We start from the raw sequence: 21,033 nt of genomic DNA on the forward strand, positions 1-21,033 counted from the left end.
CAACCGCTACTTTATTTTAGTACCTTCTGCTTCTCCAATAGTGTAAATTTATCCTTCCTCCTTTGATGATCATCATTCTCTCTCTTCTGTTTCTCTACCCGAGGCTATTCGTTCCCTCAGTAACTAAGTTGTCTTTCCTGAAAAAATCTGATGAAGTTTCTTGGACTGGTAAGCCTTCCTTGACATTTCTGCTCTAGCAGTTTTAACATTTTGTTCACTCTGAGCATATGAATGTGTCAAGCTTCAATTAATTAATCGCTCTATTTTCACATCTTGAACATTATCTGTTTTCAAAAATCTTTACAAGAAACTTGTGCTGCATGCAAACTTTTAGCTGAATAGATTAATTTCTAATGTTGAAAACTCTCACTATTGTCTTTAGCATAGGTTACTCTAATATTAAGATGTCTATTAGCTTAATTATTCTAGGCCGATTCTTCTTCTTTCTGCAATTGTAAAATCAACAGTGTAAGAAGAATTTCTAGGTCTTTTCATAATTTTCCTACTAATCTGTCCAAACCTCAAAAAGCTCATGTACGAGAAAAATTTCTTACTCATATGAGATTTTGACAGGAAACATGAATGTTAAGAACTGCTGAGTACCATTAGCATTCTTTTTTCTGTGATGAAATATTAATTGCAAGAAGCATAAAATGTACTGCGTAAGCACGAGGCAAAATCTCAGATGAGTAAGAAATTAGGCCAATAAACCACCCGATACCGCCCGATATGAGCTAAACCGATACCAATCCGCCCGATATTTTATCGGGTGGCTAGCGGATTAATACATTTAAAAATCGATAACCGATAAGCCAAACCGTTAAGAGTAAATAACCACCGAATTCGCCCGATAAGCAGCCCTATCTATCATTACTTCATTACCATAACTGGCCTCCAACAAAAAGAAAAGAAAACACATCATTGGCCTCCAACACTCTATTACCATAAAAATTCGCCATTAAAACACTAGCGTTACTATGCAGCCTATTGTAGGGAGAAATTCAAAAATAAATTTATAACTGGTCATTGACAAATAGCCATAATTTCAAAAGTAATCAAAATTTAGCCAGTTTTCATATAAAAATAAATTTGAACAAAAACATTGTTCAAAATTTGAAAAATATTCCAGTATAATATACTGAAATTCCAATATAATATATTAAAATTATACTGGAGTTGCAGTATATTATACTGATCCAGCATAATATGCTGGAAGTTCGTAAACAGGTGCTCCAATCTCTATTATATTATGTTGGAACTTTCTGCGTGTTGGAGTTCCAGCATAATATGCTGGAAGTTCATACACAGATGCACCAATCTCCAATATATTTTGTTGGAACTTTTCGTGTTGCAGCAAAATAGTGGCTATTTTTAATGACTTTACAAACGCTAGCTATTTTTCAATTACCTGTCCGAAATTTGGCTAGCGCGTGCTATTTTTACACATTGTATACCAGTGTATATGAGGTGTTTCACCTTGGGCTAAGTTGATGGGCTACAACTACTCCAATTAATCAAAATAGCCCAATTGTTGAGCCCAAACAAAAAATATTTAACTCGTCCAACTTCAGTCCACCCTTCAGTATCCACCATTTCTTTCTTCTTCTTCACCACCTTCATCTTCTTGGTGTTATAGCCATGGCCTCATTGAACATCTCATATCTCGCAAAACCCAATTCTTGTCTTCCCATTTTCTCCAAATTTTCTGCCCAAAATACCCCTTCTTTTTCCTCATATTCTCTTCCCAAACCCTCTTTCCTTTTCCCTTCGATTGCCCTCCGACCCAAAAGCAGAACCAGAACTCGCCACGTAAGCACCGTCGTTTCAGCTGTAAAAAAGCTCTCCGAGACAGACCCTTTAACCGTGCCTCTAGAACCTGTCGAAATTTCTGGAACCTTCCCGAAGGAATCTGGTGTATATGCGGTGTATGATAGTAATGGTGTTCTGCAATTTGTTGGCATATCGCGAAACATTGCCGCCAGCGTTCTTTCTCATAAGAATACTGTACCCCAACTTTGCTCTTCCGTAAAGGTAACAACTTTGCGTATTCACATTCACTTTCTTTTTTAGTTTGCCCCAAAAAGAATGTTATCTTTCCGTATTTAGAAATAATATGACTCTAAACTTTCCAATTTACATGATTTATAGCCAAACACAAATATATATATATGGCTTTTTTAGACCCAATTTTCAAAAATGTATCTCTTTAAACTTTGTGCCCGCTCAAACATTGTCCCCACTCTAACAGGGAGTATTTTTTTTTTGATAATTAATGCAAAATTTTAAATATTTATGATCTTCTCGCTTTAATTTTGTTATGATGCAAAGCATAACTAAATCCAAACTCAGATAGAGGAGAAGGGTTGGGATAACTTGTAGTAAGTTGATGGGACAAGTTAAAGGTTTGTAACTCTAATGAGAATTGGGGCGTCGTTGCTCACCTAGCAACTGGTTAGATGGTGTTTGATGGACATGAATAGAACGGAATGGATACAGAGGATTTATATGGCGGACCCAAATAATTGGGATTGAGGCGTGGTTAATTGATTGATGCTGTGAGAAACAGTTTAGGATGGAGAGAACGAATTTCTCGTTTTTGGGTTTGTTGACAAAAGGGTATATAGAAGTGAAACTTTTGACCAAGGTTCTTCTTGGTGGTGCTATGAGTAAAACCACTTGCAGAATCTTTGTTGGGGTACAGAGACTTAGAAATCGATTTGAATTAGCATGTCCAAGTTAGAGTAAAGTAATATGCTGTGCAATTATGGTGAAATGCACATTGTGGTGACAATATACGGAGAACCTTGGGTTTTACTTGTCATAAAAGGTTGCTTCTTGTTGCGTGTTCTTTTTTGAGTTAGTAAAATACACTTTGTGACCCGAGAAATGAAGCCAATTTTGCTTTTCTTCTTAAAATTTGGTTTCAGTGAGCTATTCTGTTGTGCGCTTCTTCCATTGTGCTCTGTCCCTGCTTCAATTTATGTTACTCAATTAAGTGAAAGACTGAAAATTCTGTCTCAGATTGAGAGAGGGTAGTTCCCATAGTTTGGTTGCTAGCAAATACTATTAACTTTTGTATTGGGTCTTCCAAATCATGAGAGCACACTTGGAGCATAAGTAGAGTTGCTCCTCTTGTGACCGGTAGGTCACGTGGTTGAGACGTTGAGTATGTACGTGTTTGGAACTGCCTCTTTGCAGAAATGTAAGGAAAAGGCTGCATATTGTATATGTCCACTCTCCCTTTGCTCCTTTGCCATAGAATACTTCATGCGTGGAGTATGCCCTTCAATTTTTTCAAATCATAGTGGAACAAATTGTTAAAGGAGCTAATAACATGGTTACATAGCCTGCAGTAGCCTCATTTGTATTATTAAGGGTCCTCCTTTTGGTTCGTTCTGCCTGGTCTAGTGAGTCTCTTTAGTCTCTATTTGCAAGAGTAGAAGATAATGGGAACTAGTTATTGCAAATCTGCAATTAGTTCCTGGAGTGACCCTTTCCTGATATTTTCCCTCCTTTGTCCCAAAAGGGAAAAAAAGGAAGAAAAGAACTCTCTTGAACATAGGACGACAACGTTGCCTCTTTAAATGGAAGAAACTCAAAGAGAAACTCCTTATAAAGCCGGGGGAACATATTTATTCGACTATGAATGGGGTGGGCATTCGGTCGGTTCGGTTCGGTTTGAAGAAATTCGGTTCGGTTATTAGGTTTTCGATTTTGTAAAAGTAGTAACCGAAACAGAACTGAAATAAGTTCGGTGCAGTTCGGTTATTCTAATTTCGGTTCGGTTTTCGGTTTGAACATTATCATATTGGACTCCTTCTATGTAATAATACGACTGGCGAATTTGTTGATTTTTCCCAAAACTTCGAAATTGTTGGAAATATTGTGTTTATAGAAAAAAAATAGACTAAACTTTGCACACTTTATGGATCATAAAATTCAAACATAGTGTAAATTACAACTCTGTGTGAAATTCTCCCGGTATCTATCACATATGCTATGGAAGTTTTAATAGACTGAAAGTCGTTAAGATTGGAAAGTTGATGGACTTACTTAATTGGGTTGAGTCTTTGATAGATTGGACCTAATAGTATTAATTTATTACCTATGGGCTTAGCCTATATATAACTTAAAGAACATATATGTTAATAATTCGGTTTTTCGGTTAACTGAACTAAAAAACTTAATAACCGAAAACCGAACCGAAATTTTAAAATTTTAAACCGAAACCGGCCGAACAAACCGAATAACCGAAACCGAAATAAAAAAAAAAATCGGTTCGGTCAGTTTATTCGGTTCCGACCGAAATATGCCCACCCCTGATTGAATCTTTATTATTTGAAGTGCACAATCCAGCCACTGGAACTGTGTACGCTTTGGGCGGGAAGATCAATGTTGTCTGATTTTCCTGACTAACACTAACTAAAAATAGAAGAGCGAGCATAAGCATCACTGTCCTCATTGTTACCGATCATCATTCTGCCTCTGCCTGCCGCTGCCACTGCTGGGTGTCAGCTTGATAAGTTTTAAAATCAATTCGTTATGCCCAAAGCTGCCATAGAAAGCTTGTTTCTAGTGCTCAAAGTGGCTAGAGAAGGTTCTGCTAGTACAACGGAAAACAGGTGGTCCACATTTCTGATTGAAGGCATTCATGGTTTCATTCTATTCTTGGTTACTTACGTCACTACATTATGCTTCGGAAGGAAACAGATTGGCATTTGGTTTGGTCGCTGCTCGGCATCTGGCAATACCATCCTTTCGCTTCTGCCTCTAATCAGCACTCTTTTATCATAATATCATTTGTTATAAGACACAGTACAACTGTAAAAGGGAAACATAGCGAGAATACTAGTACTCTGTATGTGGAATTTTGATTACAGTGCACAAAAAGCACACCATGTTGAATAAACATCCACTTCAGTTTAGAGCATAAGAAGACGTCTTGACAGATATATACTACCGATTTGCTCTCCAACATGGCTAATTAGTTATAGTAACAGGCATTTTACTATATTTTGTTTGGCTAAATTATACTAATAGCATTTTACTGTTATTTGACATGAATATTTTCTTATCATCTTACATAACTTTGTTAAACATCACATGCACGGCGATTCTTGCTTAGAATCTCAACTGCTGAGACCAATTCCCGTGTGCTCCTTGAATGTTATATCGGAATCCTCTAAGCAGTGTAAGCATAATAAATTGCCTATCTTCTTAACAATGAAAGACAAATTTGTACTTATTATTTCTGTTGAAATGATTCACATCTGTTTTTCTCTCCTTTCATGGTTTCACTGATTTTTAGATTATATTTTTCCTTTGGATACTTGATAACTGAAATTACTGCATTGTAGGTTGGTGTGGTAGATGAGCCAGATAGAACAGCTTTAACCGAATCATGGAAATCATGGATGGAAGAGCATATTGCAGCCACCGGAAAGGTACCACCGGGTAACGAACCAGGAAACTCAACATGGGTACGTCAGCCACCAAAGAAGAAGACTGATCTGAGGTTAACACCAGGTCGTCATGTGCAGTTGACAGTGCCCTTGGAGGACCTCATTGACCGGCTTGTGAAGGAAAACAAGGTGGTTGCTTTCATAAAAGGGTCAAGAAGTGCACCACAATGTGGATTTTCACAGAGGGTGGTTGCCATGCTTGAAAGTGAAGGTGTCGATTATGAAAGTGTCGATGTACTTGATGAAGAGTACAACTACGGATTGAGGGAGACGTTGAAGAACTATAGTAACTGGCCTACATTTCCACAAATTTTTGTGAAGGGTGAGTTGGTTGGTGGGTGTGATATCTTGACCTCGATGTATGAGAAGGGTGAACTTGCCACCTTGTTCAAAAGCTAAATGTTCAACTAGCAGTAAAGAATGTACCTTTATTGTAAGAGTTGACATGAGATTATATACATCATCGCACTAATTCACTCATCAGTGTATCTGATGTTCTGGAAATAGTGGAATAGTTGGAAACAAATCATTGTTTCTGTGTATAAGAGGACTTTGTTATAACTAGCAACTTGGAAATTTTTGGGTTTTTGTCATAAAGAACTCCTATATGGATCTTCATGTGCTCTGTTGATGTAATCGAAAATGTATTGGATAAGGAAAACAGACAATGGCAAGACTTATACAAGATGGATGAGTGCCCTCTCTAGATTCTTTTTGATAATTTTCATGATGGCATTTGCAAGAAAGCTGTGGATGGAATCTGTTTCTTCCTTGTATGCACTTTTGAATTCTGATATTAGTAGTTGTATTTTCCAAATCTATGCAGGACGCAGTGACTCTTATAAGTGGCCCCTATTAGTTAACAGGGGCATCCCATCTCCTATCTCGTTCTCCCTTTCCGGTGCATTTATAGCCTATTTTGAAAAGTGTGTTTATTTGAAAGTACTTTTAGTGAAAAATAGTTTGTGATTGACTAATTAATTTGAAAAATATTTCTAAGCAGCAATTTGTGTGTTTGACCAAGCTTTTAAAAAATGTTTTTAAGTGTATTTTTTTTTCAAAAGTGCTTCTTGGAAAGAAGATATTTTTTTCTGCTTCTCCAAAATTGTATCTGCGTCTATTCAAAAACACCTTTTTTTTTCTTCTAAAAGCTTGACCAAACATTTCAATTTTGAAAAAAGTAACTTTTTTGAAAGATAAAAAGAAAAAGTACTTTTCAACTTGGAAAAGCTTGGCGAAGCAGGCTATTAGTATGCTTAAAACTTCCTCTTCACAAAGTTTGTTAAGCTTTGACCATTATGTGGATTTCACTTTCCCGTTAGTTAGTGGCGGAGCTAAGCTCCCTTTATCCGAACATTATCTATCTATTGTCTATTGTATCTATTATCTATTACTATTTATTATCTATTACTTTTGTATATAATTACTAATAAATTTTTATTTTTGGGAAAAAGCTAGAAGCTGCCAAGTATTTAGGTTTTAGGAGTGTTTAGATTTTTCTTTGCTTAGGATTAGGTTTCTTCACACTTTTCCTTAGGTTTAGGATTAATTCTTTATGTTTTTCTTTCTTTAGGATTGTGCCTTTACTTTGTTTAGGTATCCAACAACCTTATGGAAGAAGCAAGCAGTTAGCATTGTCCGTACGCAAAACAATTTGAAAGATTTCAGATTTTCGTATGATCCTGATCTGCAGCTTTTTGGTAAGACTCTGAACTACTTTTAGGCATTATATAACCTTCTCGATTAGATTTCATTTACCAGACAATTGTTGTATTTTCACTAGAGAAGAAAACAAATTTGACTATATGAGATTGGAGGCATAATAATTGAAACATAATTTCTGTAAGTTTGTTACTTTATTTTTCTTCACTTTTTTTCAACCAGTAGTTGTCTGTGAAATTCTAACTGATGAAAATTCAGTTCTTAGACTATGTTATTGTGAGTTAAAAAGTTTATTGCAAATACACTTTTTTGAGTCACAAGTGTTAATATAATTCTGCTTATAGCACCACGACTATGAATTTGATATTATTTCTTTTTTATAAATTGAAATATTCCATAAGCACAAAAGTATTGATTAATATGCTCTTTATTGAGCGAGTGTTCTTTTTTATTTATTTAAAAAGTTCTCTTTGTTATGGATGTGATTGTTTTTTTTCTATTTAATTTAACTTTAAGAGATAGAGCTTATAATATTTTGTCAATGCAAGATTTGCTGATAATTGAATTATTCGATCATCAATTATATGATAATTCTAAACTCATATTTAGAAGTTAAAATTTTCATATTTAGAATAAGTATGACTTGAATTCATATGGAGAACTTAAATATTTTATATTTTTTTATTTGTTAATTTGAATAAATTCACATCGAGAACCAGTATGCTAGCTAAAACATTAAGTGTAAAGTTTTTAAGACTCTATATATTGCTTGACTTACAAGTTACAATTAATGACAACATGTAGGTGGCTACAAACTTGTTTGAATAGCAACAAAATTATACATGTTTACATCACTGTTCTTATGCTTCTTAAACAACCTTCTTTAGCTAATTCGCGAATAACTTTATTTGCATGTAATCAGATTTTTTGCCTTTAACTTTATCATTAGGTTTGGTACAACAATATAACATATTATTATTCATAAATAAAAAATTTATAATTATAAAGATTATATAATGAACTTACCTAAGTTCTTCGTCTTTGCAAGTCCAAAAGATACTCAATAACTTTGAATTCAAGTTAGTAATACAAGCATTTATTTTTCTTTTTAAACGAAGATTGCATCTACCTCGACGTTAGTTGTGCTATTACACAATTTGTTCCTATTCTATATACTAAATACTTTATTTATTGATAGATACAAAATACACGTGCAACGCATATATTTTAAAACTAGTACTATATAAATAGGGCAAATACTTTTTTTTTTTTTTTTAATGTATATATAAGTTTTTGAATTCCTTTGTCAATCTTTTTGTTAGGATTCTCGGCTTTACCGCTGCCTTTATTTTGGCGGAGCTAAATTTAATGAAGGTATTTCAAAAAAGATTATCTTGTGTAAATAGGATTGAATTAATAAATGACTAGTGACTTGAAAGCCGATTATGTCGCGACTTGGCAAATGCAAGTGGCTAAAAAATGACAAGCAGATGAGGACAAAAGGTCATGGATTTGAAGCGCGTTCTTGTCCTTTGGCTCTACATAAATAAATAAACCACCGATTACTCTAAATAAACATGAGCGGTTTGGCCTCTGGAATTAAGTTTTCTCTGTAAAACAAACTTTACTGCTTATCTCGCCCACCCCTTACTCTGTGTAAAGCATCTCTGTCTTTACCGCAATAGCACGTACCGGGCATAACTTCAAATGTGCTGCTCGTTTTACGTTAAGACTTCAAACTAGCATAATAATTTTCCTAGTGCCCGTCTCTCATCTTGCATATCATTTAACCATAATAAATTATATGCATTCTCATCCAATTTAATTAATTAACCATAGTGAGTTAATCTGATTTGGTGTAAACATCCGGTACGGATAAGTTTTTTCCCACTCACGATTGTTTAACAACATGACATTGAGCGCCCGTCGCACGCGCATAATCTAATCTTCAAGCTTCACATTTCAAACTTCTCGCCAAAATTGTTGTTAATTAGATGTTTGACACTCTTAGAATATGCAATACAATATTTCTTATAATAATTGCAGCCTCCCCCATTGTTCTATTTTATTTTTTCAGATGCTTCTCAGAAGTTCAACATGAATGGGTGCACAACAATCACCGGAGAGATGGTTCACTAATAGACCGAGGGATAAGTCATTCAACTCCCGCAATATTCCTTATGAATGGGTGTACAGTGACGAATTCAAAAAATATTAAAATGTTATATTTCGGATTTTAACCTGTGATCTAAAATAATTTTTGAAACCGTTGGTTCTATACTAAAATCTTCTCTTATGTTAAGGGATTCAACAGTTGATATATAACTAAAAAAAATTTGTTTTTATCTTGTCTATACCGTATAATTTTTCTATTCCCTTTCTGTTAGGGATATAGTAGATATGTCCTAGATCCAATCTCATATTTGATGATTTGAACATATTTTTTGAACGTTATTTGATATATAAAAAAAATATATGACATTCTTTTATCATAAGTATTATTAATTGTTTGATTAATTTGATAAGGTCCTTGATTAAATTTTGAGATTAATGAGAGCAAAGTCCCTTACAATTTAATCTAAATTTGTTCTTGATCGTAGGATTATTAATTTGGACATTAGTAATCCGGTTAGATCAATATTTATGTGATAGTCTTTAAGCGATAAAGATTAGTTGATCTCATTAACTGAATCACATAGATAGATGATGCATATAGAGATATGATCATTGAACTGACTCATTGGATAATTCCTAATGGTTAGAATTACCATAAACTATCAATATGATATTTTCTTGAAGAATGTGATGTAGAAGTTTCCTTTGACCTGAGATCGTCATAGTAATTGACAAGTTATTTATTGTGCTTTGATACCAGACACCTATGGCCCTAGGGCGATAGTTGAAATGATACTGGGCATGATTAAATGCTTGTAGAATTAGTGATTGATTAAGATGAAATCTGTCAACTCTTGGTAATGAGTTTAAGCTCCATGTTGTCATGAATTATAAACGACCAAATTAAGACCTTGGCCAGGGCAATTGAATGAAAGAAGAAATGAGTTTCTTAGGTCATTCGATGGTCGATTATATTTGACATGAACACATAGTTGGTCGCCTATTAGGATTTGACAATTGAACCATATCCTAGGGTGCCTCGGAGCTATAAGGATGGAAAGAATTACTACATTATTCTTCTACTGGTTCTTGAGAGTAAATTGTATACTTCATGTTATCCGGTCGTTAAGGAGTGTTGCTAGACGCCACCCTTGATTAGTATATTGATGTGGTCAATTTACTACCGGCTTAGTATTGAACCTATGGGGTCGCACACTAACGAGTGTTCTGATCTTTGCTAAAGGATTAATTACTTTATTATTTGACAATTAAATTAACAAATTTAATTAGTCAAATAGAGTTATTAGTTCAATTGGAATATTATTATATTCTTTGCTAGCACTGATGATATAATTAATATTATGAACAAACTGAAGTTTTCTATTTGGAATAGAAATTAAATTATATCTCTTGATTGATATATATGCATGAAATATACAAAATTAATATTTATGTATATATGAAATATATAAAAATTAATGAAGGCTAATTAGTGAAATCCAATTAAGAATTGGATTCATGTATGAAGTCCACAAAAGGGACTTAGTCGGCAACGTGTTTCCCGTTTTGGAATGGGATTCCATCTTCAATGGAATTATCTTTTTCTAAAGTTCAATTTTGAATTGGAAAGGAAAAAAAAAAAGCCCAAACGCTTATAATTTTTCCTTAATCTAGTGGAAAGTATTGTTGGCTTAAGTGATATATAAATACATCATTAAGTGCCAAGAAAAGCTACGGGAAAAAGGAGACCTAGCATCTGTTAAACGAAAAAGAGCGGAGCAGTAAAAATTAAGAGATAGTCTTGGCAAAGAAAATTAGTTTTCTTGTCGTGTTGTTGGCTGGATTTTGAGAAAATTCCAGCATACAAATTTCATTCAATTTGTTCGCGGGTTTCATTGATCAAAGGGTTGATAGCAAGGATCACTTTCGTTATGGATACACATAGAATCTTCGCACTATCGAAGAAATTTTGAAACGAGTCTCTCTTAACCAGGTACGTCTCAGATCCGATCTTTGACATGTAAATAAATTTTAAACACGAAAAGATCCGCCTAGGATTGTTATTGTCTTCCAGCTGCGTGTTACGAACACCTATACACAATCCTTCAGCGGTATCAGAGCCGTGGTTTATTGTGTCTAAAATTTATTTACAAAATATTTTAATATTATATTTGAAGAGTTCAAACCATAATACATGTGTCTTGTGCAATAGACAAATTGTTTGAATGCTGATATTATTTTATTGTGGATAAAATATGTATTCATATAACTATTGAGATAGTTTAAAACTTGAAATTGAAATTTTGTATTAGATACAACGGGAATCTATAATAGGATGCATGATTCTATTATTGTTTTTAATTATTATTAGTTCATGAGATGTTAATTAATAATGATATTCTGGCATGAATTACTTTTTTGTGATATATGTGATATATAGATTAAACATGTTAGAAGAATGTTGAATTTTGTTTTTGTGTCACATGTTTGTTCTTTACATAATTTTGAATTATTTATTACATGTGATGGGGTTTTAATTAACTTTATGTTTTGATGATATAACAAACTTGTTGTGAGAAACCAGATAGAGAACCTACTCCACAGGATACATATCTCATATGAACTGGTCGAAGCCTGAACATCAGCAAATGGATGAATGGCCACATGGAGGAACACAATAGGGACATGATGACCTGGTCCCTTAGGGTTCTCCGACGAAAGCACAAGTCAGTAATTATACGCAATCAATATAAAGAGGAACACAACAGGGACCTGCTCCCTTAGGGTTCTCTGACCAAAGTACAAGTCAAGTGCACGACCAGAATGCAACAGAAGAAAGTGACCATCTGACAACTGTTACAGAAAGAGGAACAGTTCGAGGACCTGGTCCTAGTGTATGTCCTGACAGAAGTATTAGGACCTGGTCTGTTGGTATGTCCCGACATAAAGCACAAAGTCCAGCTGGAACGCAACTGCCCAGAAGTGGCTGTGTAGACAGTGCAGCAGTCATTTCTCACTGAGAAGAAGTACACCAAGAGTTGACACCACTATCTATTGTGATATCTTTTGTAATAAAACAACCTGGTGCAAGACACACCATCACTTGTGCATTCAGTGATATTCTCTCAAGAAGATGAAACATCGATCCGGCATTGAAATCACTGGTGTGTCAAGAACAAGAAGACAACTCCACTAAGGATCAATTTCTAAATGAAGTCTTATATATATCCATAGTTGAGTTGTAATCTTGTTAATTGTTCTAAACTGTAATTCCTAGTTTGCTTTCTTAGAAGCGTTGTTTTAGGAACAAATAAAATTCGTAAACTTTCGAGTTTATGTTGTGACTAGAAATAGTCATAAGTTAAATCCTTTGTAACTAGGAGAGTTAGAGAGTGACTTGTGGTGGTTGTATCACAAGTTAGTTTAAAATCTTTGCAATAGGGAGATTGCAAAGTGGCTTGTAATATGTAGATTACACGTTAGTTGAGTTAAAAGCCTACAAGAGTAGGTCGTGGTTTTTTTATCCCCTTGTGTGGGATTTTTCCACGTAGAAAAAATCTCTTGCCTTCTTTACTTTCATCCTTTACAACATTCTACGTGTCAGTCTCATACGAGACCAGGTAATCTATAGTTTGGTGGACTCATATAAACTATTAATTGGTATCAGAGCGGGTTCCTCCTATCAGGCTAACACCTAGGAAGGATCCTAAATGGCTGCTCTACTAAATTTTGAAGAAGGACAATCAACCTATAGACCTCCCAGATTCAATGGTAAATACTACGACTGGTGGAAGACTCGGATGCATAATTTCATAATGGCTGAAGATTCAGAACTGTGGGACATCATTTGTGATGATCCACATGTTCCCATGAAGAAACGTGAAGAAACAGGATCATTGGTGCCCAAAGGGAGAAGAGAGTACAGCGACACTGACAGAAAAGTTGTAGAAAAGAACTATCGTGCCAAAAATATGATGTGTGCCATAGGACCTGATGAGTACAACAGAGTGTTGCACCTCCTTCTTCACCTACACCCCGTAAGGGCGTAAATGAGTTTTTCCAATTAAAGGACAATCAGAACGGGATTTAGTTATTAATTATTCAGAGTCGCCACTTGGGAGATTAATGGTGTCCCAAGTCACCGGTTGAATCCCGAACCGAGGAAAATTATGACTCTATTAATAGTCCGTGAACCCGAAATCCGAGTAAGGAATTCTGTTAACCCGGGAGAAGGTGTTAGGCATTCCCGGGTTCCGTGGTTCTAGCACGGTTGCTTAACTGTTGTATTTGATTTTATCTGATTTTAATACATGCTAGCTTGTGTGCTTTTTATTCTTAAACCACTTTTGTCATTATTTTTTAAAGAATTGCAACGTCGTGAAAACGCGTCTCAAACCACATCGCAATCAATGCACCCGTGGTTGTTAACACATTTCGACTTCGTTGAGATTTGAATTTGGGTCGCATCAATGCGCACCCGAGTTTAAGAAGATAATTTTATTAAAATCGTGCCTAAAGAATCTAACGCGTTGTTATCTTTGGGGGGGGGGGAGCGTGAAATTCGCTAAACGGCCCATCCCGAATTCTAAGTAATTTACTATAGACATTTAAAGAGGCCCCCGCAATTTATGCATTTTTATTTGGCGGGGCTCACCTCATTTATTATTTAAAAGCCAATCCTAAAGATAACCACAATTTTCTATTCACTTTGTCCCTAATAATAAAGAAGAAACCCTAATTAATTAGCAAGATATGCGAAATGGATTCAGGCCAATTTTATAACACTAATGGGCATTTGTACAAGCCCAAGCGTAATCATGGAGCCTAAAGTGAGACCCCATGATCTCCACATGAGGCTGCAAGTGAAGCTTATGAGGCCTGAGCCTTGGGGCAACGGTCTTGTTCAACAGAAGGCGCCAAGTGATTTTAGCTACGCAACAGGCCCAAAAGCAACTCAACATTTGGCCTTAAAAGGAAAAATTCGAGCAGGGTCGGGAGATGTTTTCCAATCCAGAATGGTTTTCAACCTAATAGTGACTATCTACAATTAATCCAATCTTTTTTTTAAAATGAATGAGATTGCAATTTTCATGAATAACAAGGCAGCAAAGTTTTGACCTTTCACAGTTCAATTTCATATGGACCGGGCTAGCTGCATTACTTCCATTATTTCAAATTAACCCTAGGCTAGCAGGAAATTACTAAAACTAACATGAACCATTCTATTAAGTTAACGTGAGATCAATCACAATTAGTACTTAACTCAAAAATTCATGTGAATCTGAGAAGTAACAATTTAGCCCACTTAATACAAAACCGGCATAAATCTAACAATATCAGTGACTTAACTCCTTAAATAACGTCACTTCCAACTCGAACTTAGACAATCTTACAATTAAAACTCATGCCCTTCTGAACACAATCCGCATATTCTAATTAGTACCAATAGCGATTGTCCAAATAGCATTTCCAGAATCGGTCATAATTTGTGCTATTTTTGAAACTGTGAGAGTTAACTAACGCCAGAAATTATTTCAATAAGCACAAACACCCAACTAATAGTTCACATGAACAAACTCAATCCTAACAGTTCATCAGTTCAATACAGTCCAAAATCATTACAAAACTATAATGAAAGCATTGAAACCACTGGAAATTTCAACAAAATATGTTTCCTCTTCATTTCATTTTAGCTGGAGATCTACATAGTATCGAGTTTCAGAACATGTACCTGATATTTAGAACACAAAAACGAAGAAGAAATGGAGGTCAGTAGTATCAAAGGTCACACAACAGCTCAAAATTTGAGTTCACAACTTCAGCAAACAGATCAACACTATCCAGAATTGCATTCAAAGAAGGACAGTACCAATATTAAACCAAATAAGCCTGAAAAATTCCAACAGACTCAGAATTAAACCCAGGACAACTTCTGAAATCAACAGCCAATAAAACCAGCCTAAAATAGCCTCAATTGAACCCAAACCCACCCGGGATGCACCCAGGAACCTCCAGAATGTCTCAGTAAACAGATTATATGCTAAATGATGCAAATCAGATACTGAAGCTCAAAATCAACTTAAAACTTTCAATGGAACATTTTTTTTTTTGATTTTCTCTAGTTTTTCTATTGTTTTTGGTTTTTTGAAGACCTAGATCAAGAATTTGGATTTGAAATTCAAAATTTGAAACTCAGATATACAGAAATGGTTTTTGGGGGAAAGTTTTGGGGTTCCAACCTGCTTCATTAAGGCACTTAGGCATGCCTTTTATAGGCAGTGCTGAGGGCAGCCCTTATTTTCTGTTTTCTATGTCAGTCCCTATCTATTTATTCAATTGGTCCTTTATTTTCTAACTTGTTACCCAAGTAATCCCACTAAAATTATTGAAATCTACACTAAAGTACCACTCTAGAAGGCCCTAGAAGATTCTAGTTGCAACTACCATGTGCTGCCCAATCCTAAATGTCTAAAATACCCCTGGACTTAAACTAAAACTACAGCTATAACCAAGACAGTTTCTTAAGCTCTGAATATACCCCAATTTAACTCTTGTTGAATCTATCGATTGAACTCAGAATTAATGACCAAACTAACTACCAAACGATGACTAATTAAACTGAAACTGAACTAACTAGTGATTAACCTAAACTAAGGAACACCAGAAATTTATTCAAACAAAACTTAGTAAAACTAATTAACAAATTAACAACGGTTTAACTAAAAATCAAACTAAGATCAGGAATTGGAACATATTAAAATCAAACAAACAACTAGACTTAATCAAAACAAATCAGGACACAAGATTAGAACAATATTGACAAAAATTAAAACGCAAATTAAACTAGACATTAACCATGCAGAAAATTAGAAAAGGAAAAAGAATTGAAATAAAAGAAAATGCCAACAAGAACTCACTGACAAACAAAGAGCTCCGGCCAGTGGTTGTTTCTCTAACCATGTGTTTTTCTGGTCACTAACCATGTGTAATATCCCTAACCATGTGTTTTTCATAAGAAAACACCTGGTTAGGGCTATTAGAGTCCGAAATCATGGAAACTTTGCATTAGGGTTTTGGTAGGAAACCTTCGATTTGATATTCGAGTTGTTCTAGGTAGATTCGAGAGACAGGGCTATGGGGGTAGGGTAGAGGAGGTCCAGGCGGTCACATGGTGTTAATTTGGTGGTGATTAGGTTACTTTGGCTTTTGGCCGAAAATTCTTTGATCGAGGATTCGACGAGCTAGGGCTGGATTTGAAGGAAACGGGTGGTGGATTTATGACGAGGGAGAAGAGGAGGTCTCATGGTGTTATTTTGGTGGTCGATGGCATAAGTGGTATTCGCCGGCGGTGGGGTTCTGGCGAAGTAACAGGGGGTACGAGGAAGATGAGTTATGTTTTAGGGTTTGGGAATATTTCGGACATATTTATCAAGTTAACAAGAAAGCACCACAGCCGTTGGATTAGGGAGAATGAAGGGCTGGGATTGATTTGCTGTGAAACGACGTCGTTTGGGCGTCTCTGGAGATGGGTCGTTTGGACCGGGTGGGGTTTGGGCCTGGGTCGGGGAAAGAAAGAGAAAAAAGATGTTGGGCCTGGGTGAATCAATTGGACATGGCCCAAATCGTGGGCAACCCTTTCTCTATTTCTTTTTGTTTTCTTTTTCCTTTTCATTTGTTTCTTTTATCTATTTTTTTATTTTATCTTGTATATTTTTTGTATATTTTTTAATTTTATAAAATAAAATATAGTCCTAATATATTTCAAAATTAAACTAATTGATTTCTAAAATTATTTTAAAAACTATTTCGGGACAAATTCACAATTAAACAATTAAAATGCAAAAGTGAACTATTTTTGTTATTTTCTTCATATTTTGTTCTAAAATAAATTAACCCCTAATTAATACTAAAATATGAAATTAGATCCTAAATGAAAATGCATATTTTGTATTTTTCATATGAATTAAAATGCACAGATAAAATGCAACAACTAACAGAAAATGACATCAAAATTCACAAAAATTGTAAAATAATAAAGATTTTTTTTGTTTGAATTTCTGGGAATAATTTGCTTTGGGCAAAAATCACGTGCTCACAGCTGCCCCTCTTTGCCCGTAAACACGAAGAGTTTTCGTGCAAAGATAAGTGAGCGGAAACGAGCGATTTTTGCCCGTTCGCATATTCCGTGTGAAGCATTTTTTTGAAAAGGTTGACCGCACCCTGCTTCAGAGGTTGCCTACATATCCTGGGCTAAACAGGAATCAGGTTAGTATAGTTCAGGAGTGTCTGGTAGCTGGGACTACCAGGAGCTATGATTTCACTGCGATTGCTGCTGCTACTGCTTGCAGACCTTCCTTATTACACCATGGCAAAATAAAAGAAGCTAAATTAAACTATGACCTGTGAATTACAAAATACTATCTAAATTCTTCAAACTTGTTGTTGTACTTCCTCGTTGCCTCGTTGTCTTGTGTTTTCTTTGTAAAATCCCTTGTTGCCATTGCAAACTACAAACTGAGGTGTTGCTCCTTTCTTCAAATTGCTGAACTTGAATGTATTCCCTTGTTGTACGGGTGGGCTCCCGATTACTGAAACTTGAACTATATGTATTCCTCTGTTATCCAGGCAAGCTCCTGACTTCTGAACTTGAACTTGAATGTATTCCTCTGTTATCCAGGCAGGCTCCTGACTTCTAAACTTAAAATTTAAAAATTGAAATGTATTCCCTTGTTATAGGGGCGGGCTCCCCACTTCAAAACTTAAAATTTTAAAAAACTAAAATGTATTCCCTTGTTATAGGGGCGGGCTCCCCACTTCAAAACTTAAAATTTAAAAACTGAAATGTATTCCCTTGTTATAGGGGCGGGCTCCCCACTTCAAAACTCAAAATTTTCAAGACTGAAATGCATTCCCTTGTTATAGGGGCGGGCTCCCCACTTCAAAAGTTAAAATTTAAAAATTGAAATGTATTCCCTTGTTATAGGGGCGGTCTCCCCACTTCAAAACTTAAAATTTTAAAAAACTGAAATATATTCCCTTGTTATAGGGGTGGGCTCCCCACTTCAAAACTTAAAATTTTAAAAAACTGAAATGTATTCCCTTGTTATAGGGGCGAACTTCCCACTTCAAAACTTAAAATTTAAAAACTGAAATGTATTCCCTTGTTATAGGGGCGGGCTCCCAACTTCAAAACTTAAAATTTAAAAACTGAAATGTATTCCCTTGTTATAGGGGCGGGCTCCCCACTTCAAAACTTAAAATTTAAAAACTGAAATGTATTCCTTTGTTGTAGGCGCGGGCTCCCCACTTCAAAACTCAAAATTTTCAAGACTGAAAAGTATTCCCTTGTTATAGGGGCGGGCTCCCCACTTCAAAACTCAAAATTTTCAAGACTGAAATGTATTCCCTTGTTATAGGGGCGGGCTCCCCACTTCAAAACTCAAAATTTTCAAGACTGAAATGTATTCCCTTGTTATAGGGGTGGGCTCCCCACTTCAAAACTAAAAATTTAAAAACTGGAATGTATTCCCTCGTTATAGGGGCGGGCTCCCCACTTCAAAACTCAAAATTTTCAAGACTGAAATGTATTCCCTTGTTATAGGGGCGGGCTCCCCACTTCAAAACTTAAAATTTAAAAACTGAAATGTATTCCCTTGTTATAGGGGCGGGCTCCCCACTTCAAAACATAAAATTTAAAAACTGAAATGTATTCCCTTGTTATAGGGGCGGGCTCCCCACTTCAAAACTTTAAATTTTGTCCTAAACATGCAAACTCTAAGACTACCCTACATTTTCCTATGTTACCCCTCATTATCTTGTGTTTAACCATACCTCACTTGTAGTCAAACCTGATTACTTCTTGCTTTTCCCTCATGGAGAATTCCTCTTGAACAAACAACTTTTCTGCCCCTGTTTCAATCAAAGCAAATTTCGTTAGTTTAAAATGGTGGTTAGTTGATGGCATTCTTGCTGAAAAATCCTTCCACTGCCTTGCTTTGTGTTGACTGAATTCCTTGAACTGACCCGGAACCGCTTTGACTTTCTGACTGATCTTCGAACCCCTGACTATGACAAACCGAGTGTTCTGTACCCATGTTGTTGTTTCACACCTCTGACCCTTTTTCTGAACCTTTGCACTTCCCCCGACATTTCCCAATCATTCCACCGATGACATTTTCGGTGATTCCCTGTATTCCACCTTTCATCATACTGTTTTTGACATGCTCTGGCCATATTATGCTTTATCATTTTAGGAAGCTGGTAGTGAGCTTAGAAATCCTTTTCCCTTTTCATTGAACAAAACTGACATTGGAATACTTTAGACAGAAAAACCCCCAAAAGAAAATGAAATGCAATGATTTTATGAGTTAAGGATAAGAAGAATCCAAATCCAGATGACTTGTTAAAAGGAAAAAGAAAAGAAACTTATCTGACCGGAACAGCTGGCACCAATGATCATAACATGCATTTCGGACTAATCGGCCCAATCTGTCCAACTAACCAGCTTTCAATTGCCATACTTTGTTGCCCCAGAATTTCCATCACTTGATTACTTTGCCCAAACCTTACCCTTGTTTAACCTGCAATGCCTCGAGTCAGTTTTCCACCTACATACCTTTTGCCAATTAGCCACTTCTCAACTCACTTTCGCCTCAAGGTGCCCGCGAGGGTTTTCGCTAATAAGACTCTCTCATTTATTTTTCTCTCAGCTCCTGTTGCCTTATGGTGCCTGTGAATGTTTTCACCAATAAGACTCTCTCATTTTTTTACTTTGTTCTTCTTGCTTGAACCAGAGTGTTGCCCCTGTCATGAGTTATTTCTACCTGCTCAACTTGGCATTTCTTAAAAATTGATCAGAAGGTCTTTCTTTGGACCGTAATGTAGGCTTTTGGATTGGGTTAGAAAGAAAGGGTATAAAAGCTCAAAACAATTCAACATGGGTTAACAATTATAACTTTCGGAGTCCAATATTTCACAACAATCACAACGTTTGCCCCAGTTTCTTACTTGGGGACTTTTGGGTTTTATTTTGGTATGACTGAACCTCAGAGAGGCTGCCTACGTACTCTTTCAGGATCAAGTCAAACGTAGTTCACGTCATGGAGACTACGTCATTTTTTTTCCGCTCTTCTTTTCATTTCTTTTCTTCATTTTCTTTTCTTTTTTTTCTTTTCTTTTTTATTTTTACTTTCAATTTTCTTCTTCTTTTCTTCTCCTTCTTTTATTCCTTTCTTTTCACTTTTCTTTCTTTTCTTTTTTTTTCTTTTCATTTTCCTTTCTTCCGCACTCGCGTTTCTTAATGGTGACATTGGTTCCGAAAGAGGGATATGAAAGAAAATAAGTAAGGCTCAAAGGGATGACAAGGGGTAAAAGTGTTTAGATAGCAGAACAAAACGCCTTCGTCATTTCAATCTTTAAAGTATGCCAAATACAAACAAGTACAATCAAAATAAAGAAATCATACATAGTATCTCTTAACCGCATCGGAATTAATGGCCATTTTTACACATTTTCCTTCTATGTCTGTCAAATATAGTGCACCATTAGACAACACTCTGGTTACGACAAATGGTCCCTGCCAATTTGGAGCAAACTTTCCTTTTGCTTCTGCCCAATGAGGCAAAATACGTCTCAACACTAACTGTCCGACTTCAAACTTCCTCGGACGCACTTTCTTGTTGTACGCTCTTGCCATTCTTTGCTGGTACAGCTGACCATGACACACGGATGCCAATCTCTTCTCGTCAATCTAACTCAACTGCTCAAGGCGGCTTTTCACCCATTCATCATCATC

General features: G+C 35.7%; 1 protein-coding gene across 1 annotated transcript; it reads left to right on the top strand.

Moving 5' to 3' along the window:
• Positions 1 to 1,582: 1,582 nt before the first annotated feature.
• Positions 1,583 to 6,183, top strand: LOC104239192 (bifunctional monothiol glutaredoxin-S16, chloroplastic). The gene is made up of 2 exons (XM_009793760.1): positions 1,583 to 2,031; positions 5,358 to 6,183. Exons 1-2 carry the CDS (start codon positions 1,639 to 1,641, stop codon positions 5,859 to 5,861), a joined length of 897 nt encoding a protein of 298 aa, XP_009792062.1. The 5' UTR covers positions 1,583 to 1,638; the 3' UTR covers positions 5,862 to 6,183.
• The last annotated feature ends 14,850 nt before the right edge of the window (positions 6,184 to 21,033 follow it).

Source organism: Nicotiana sylvestris, chromosome 7 (assembly GCF_000393655.2).
Source record: "Nicotiana sylvestris chromosome 7, ASM39365v2, whole genome shotgun sequence".
NCBI lineage: Eukaryota > Viridiplantae > Streptophyta > Magnoliopsida > Solanales > Solanaceae > Nicotiana > Nicotiana sylvestris.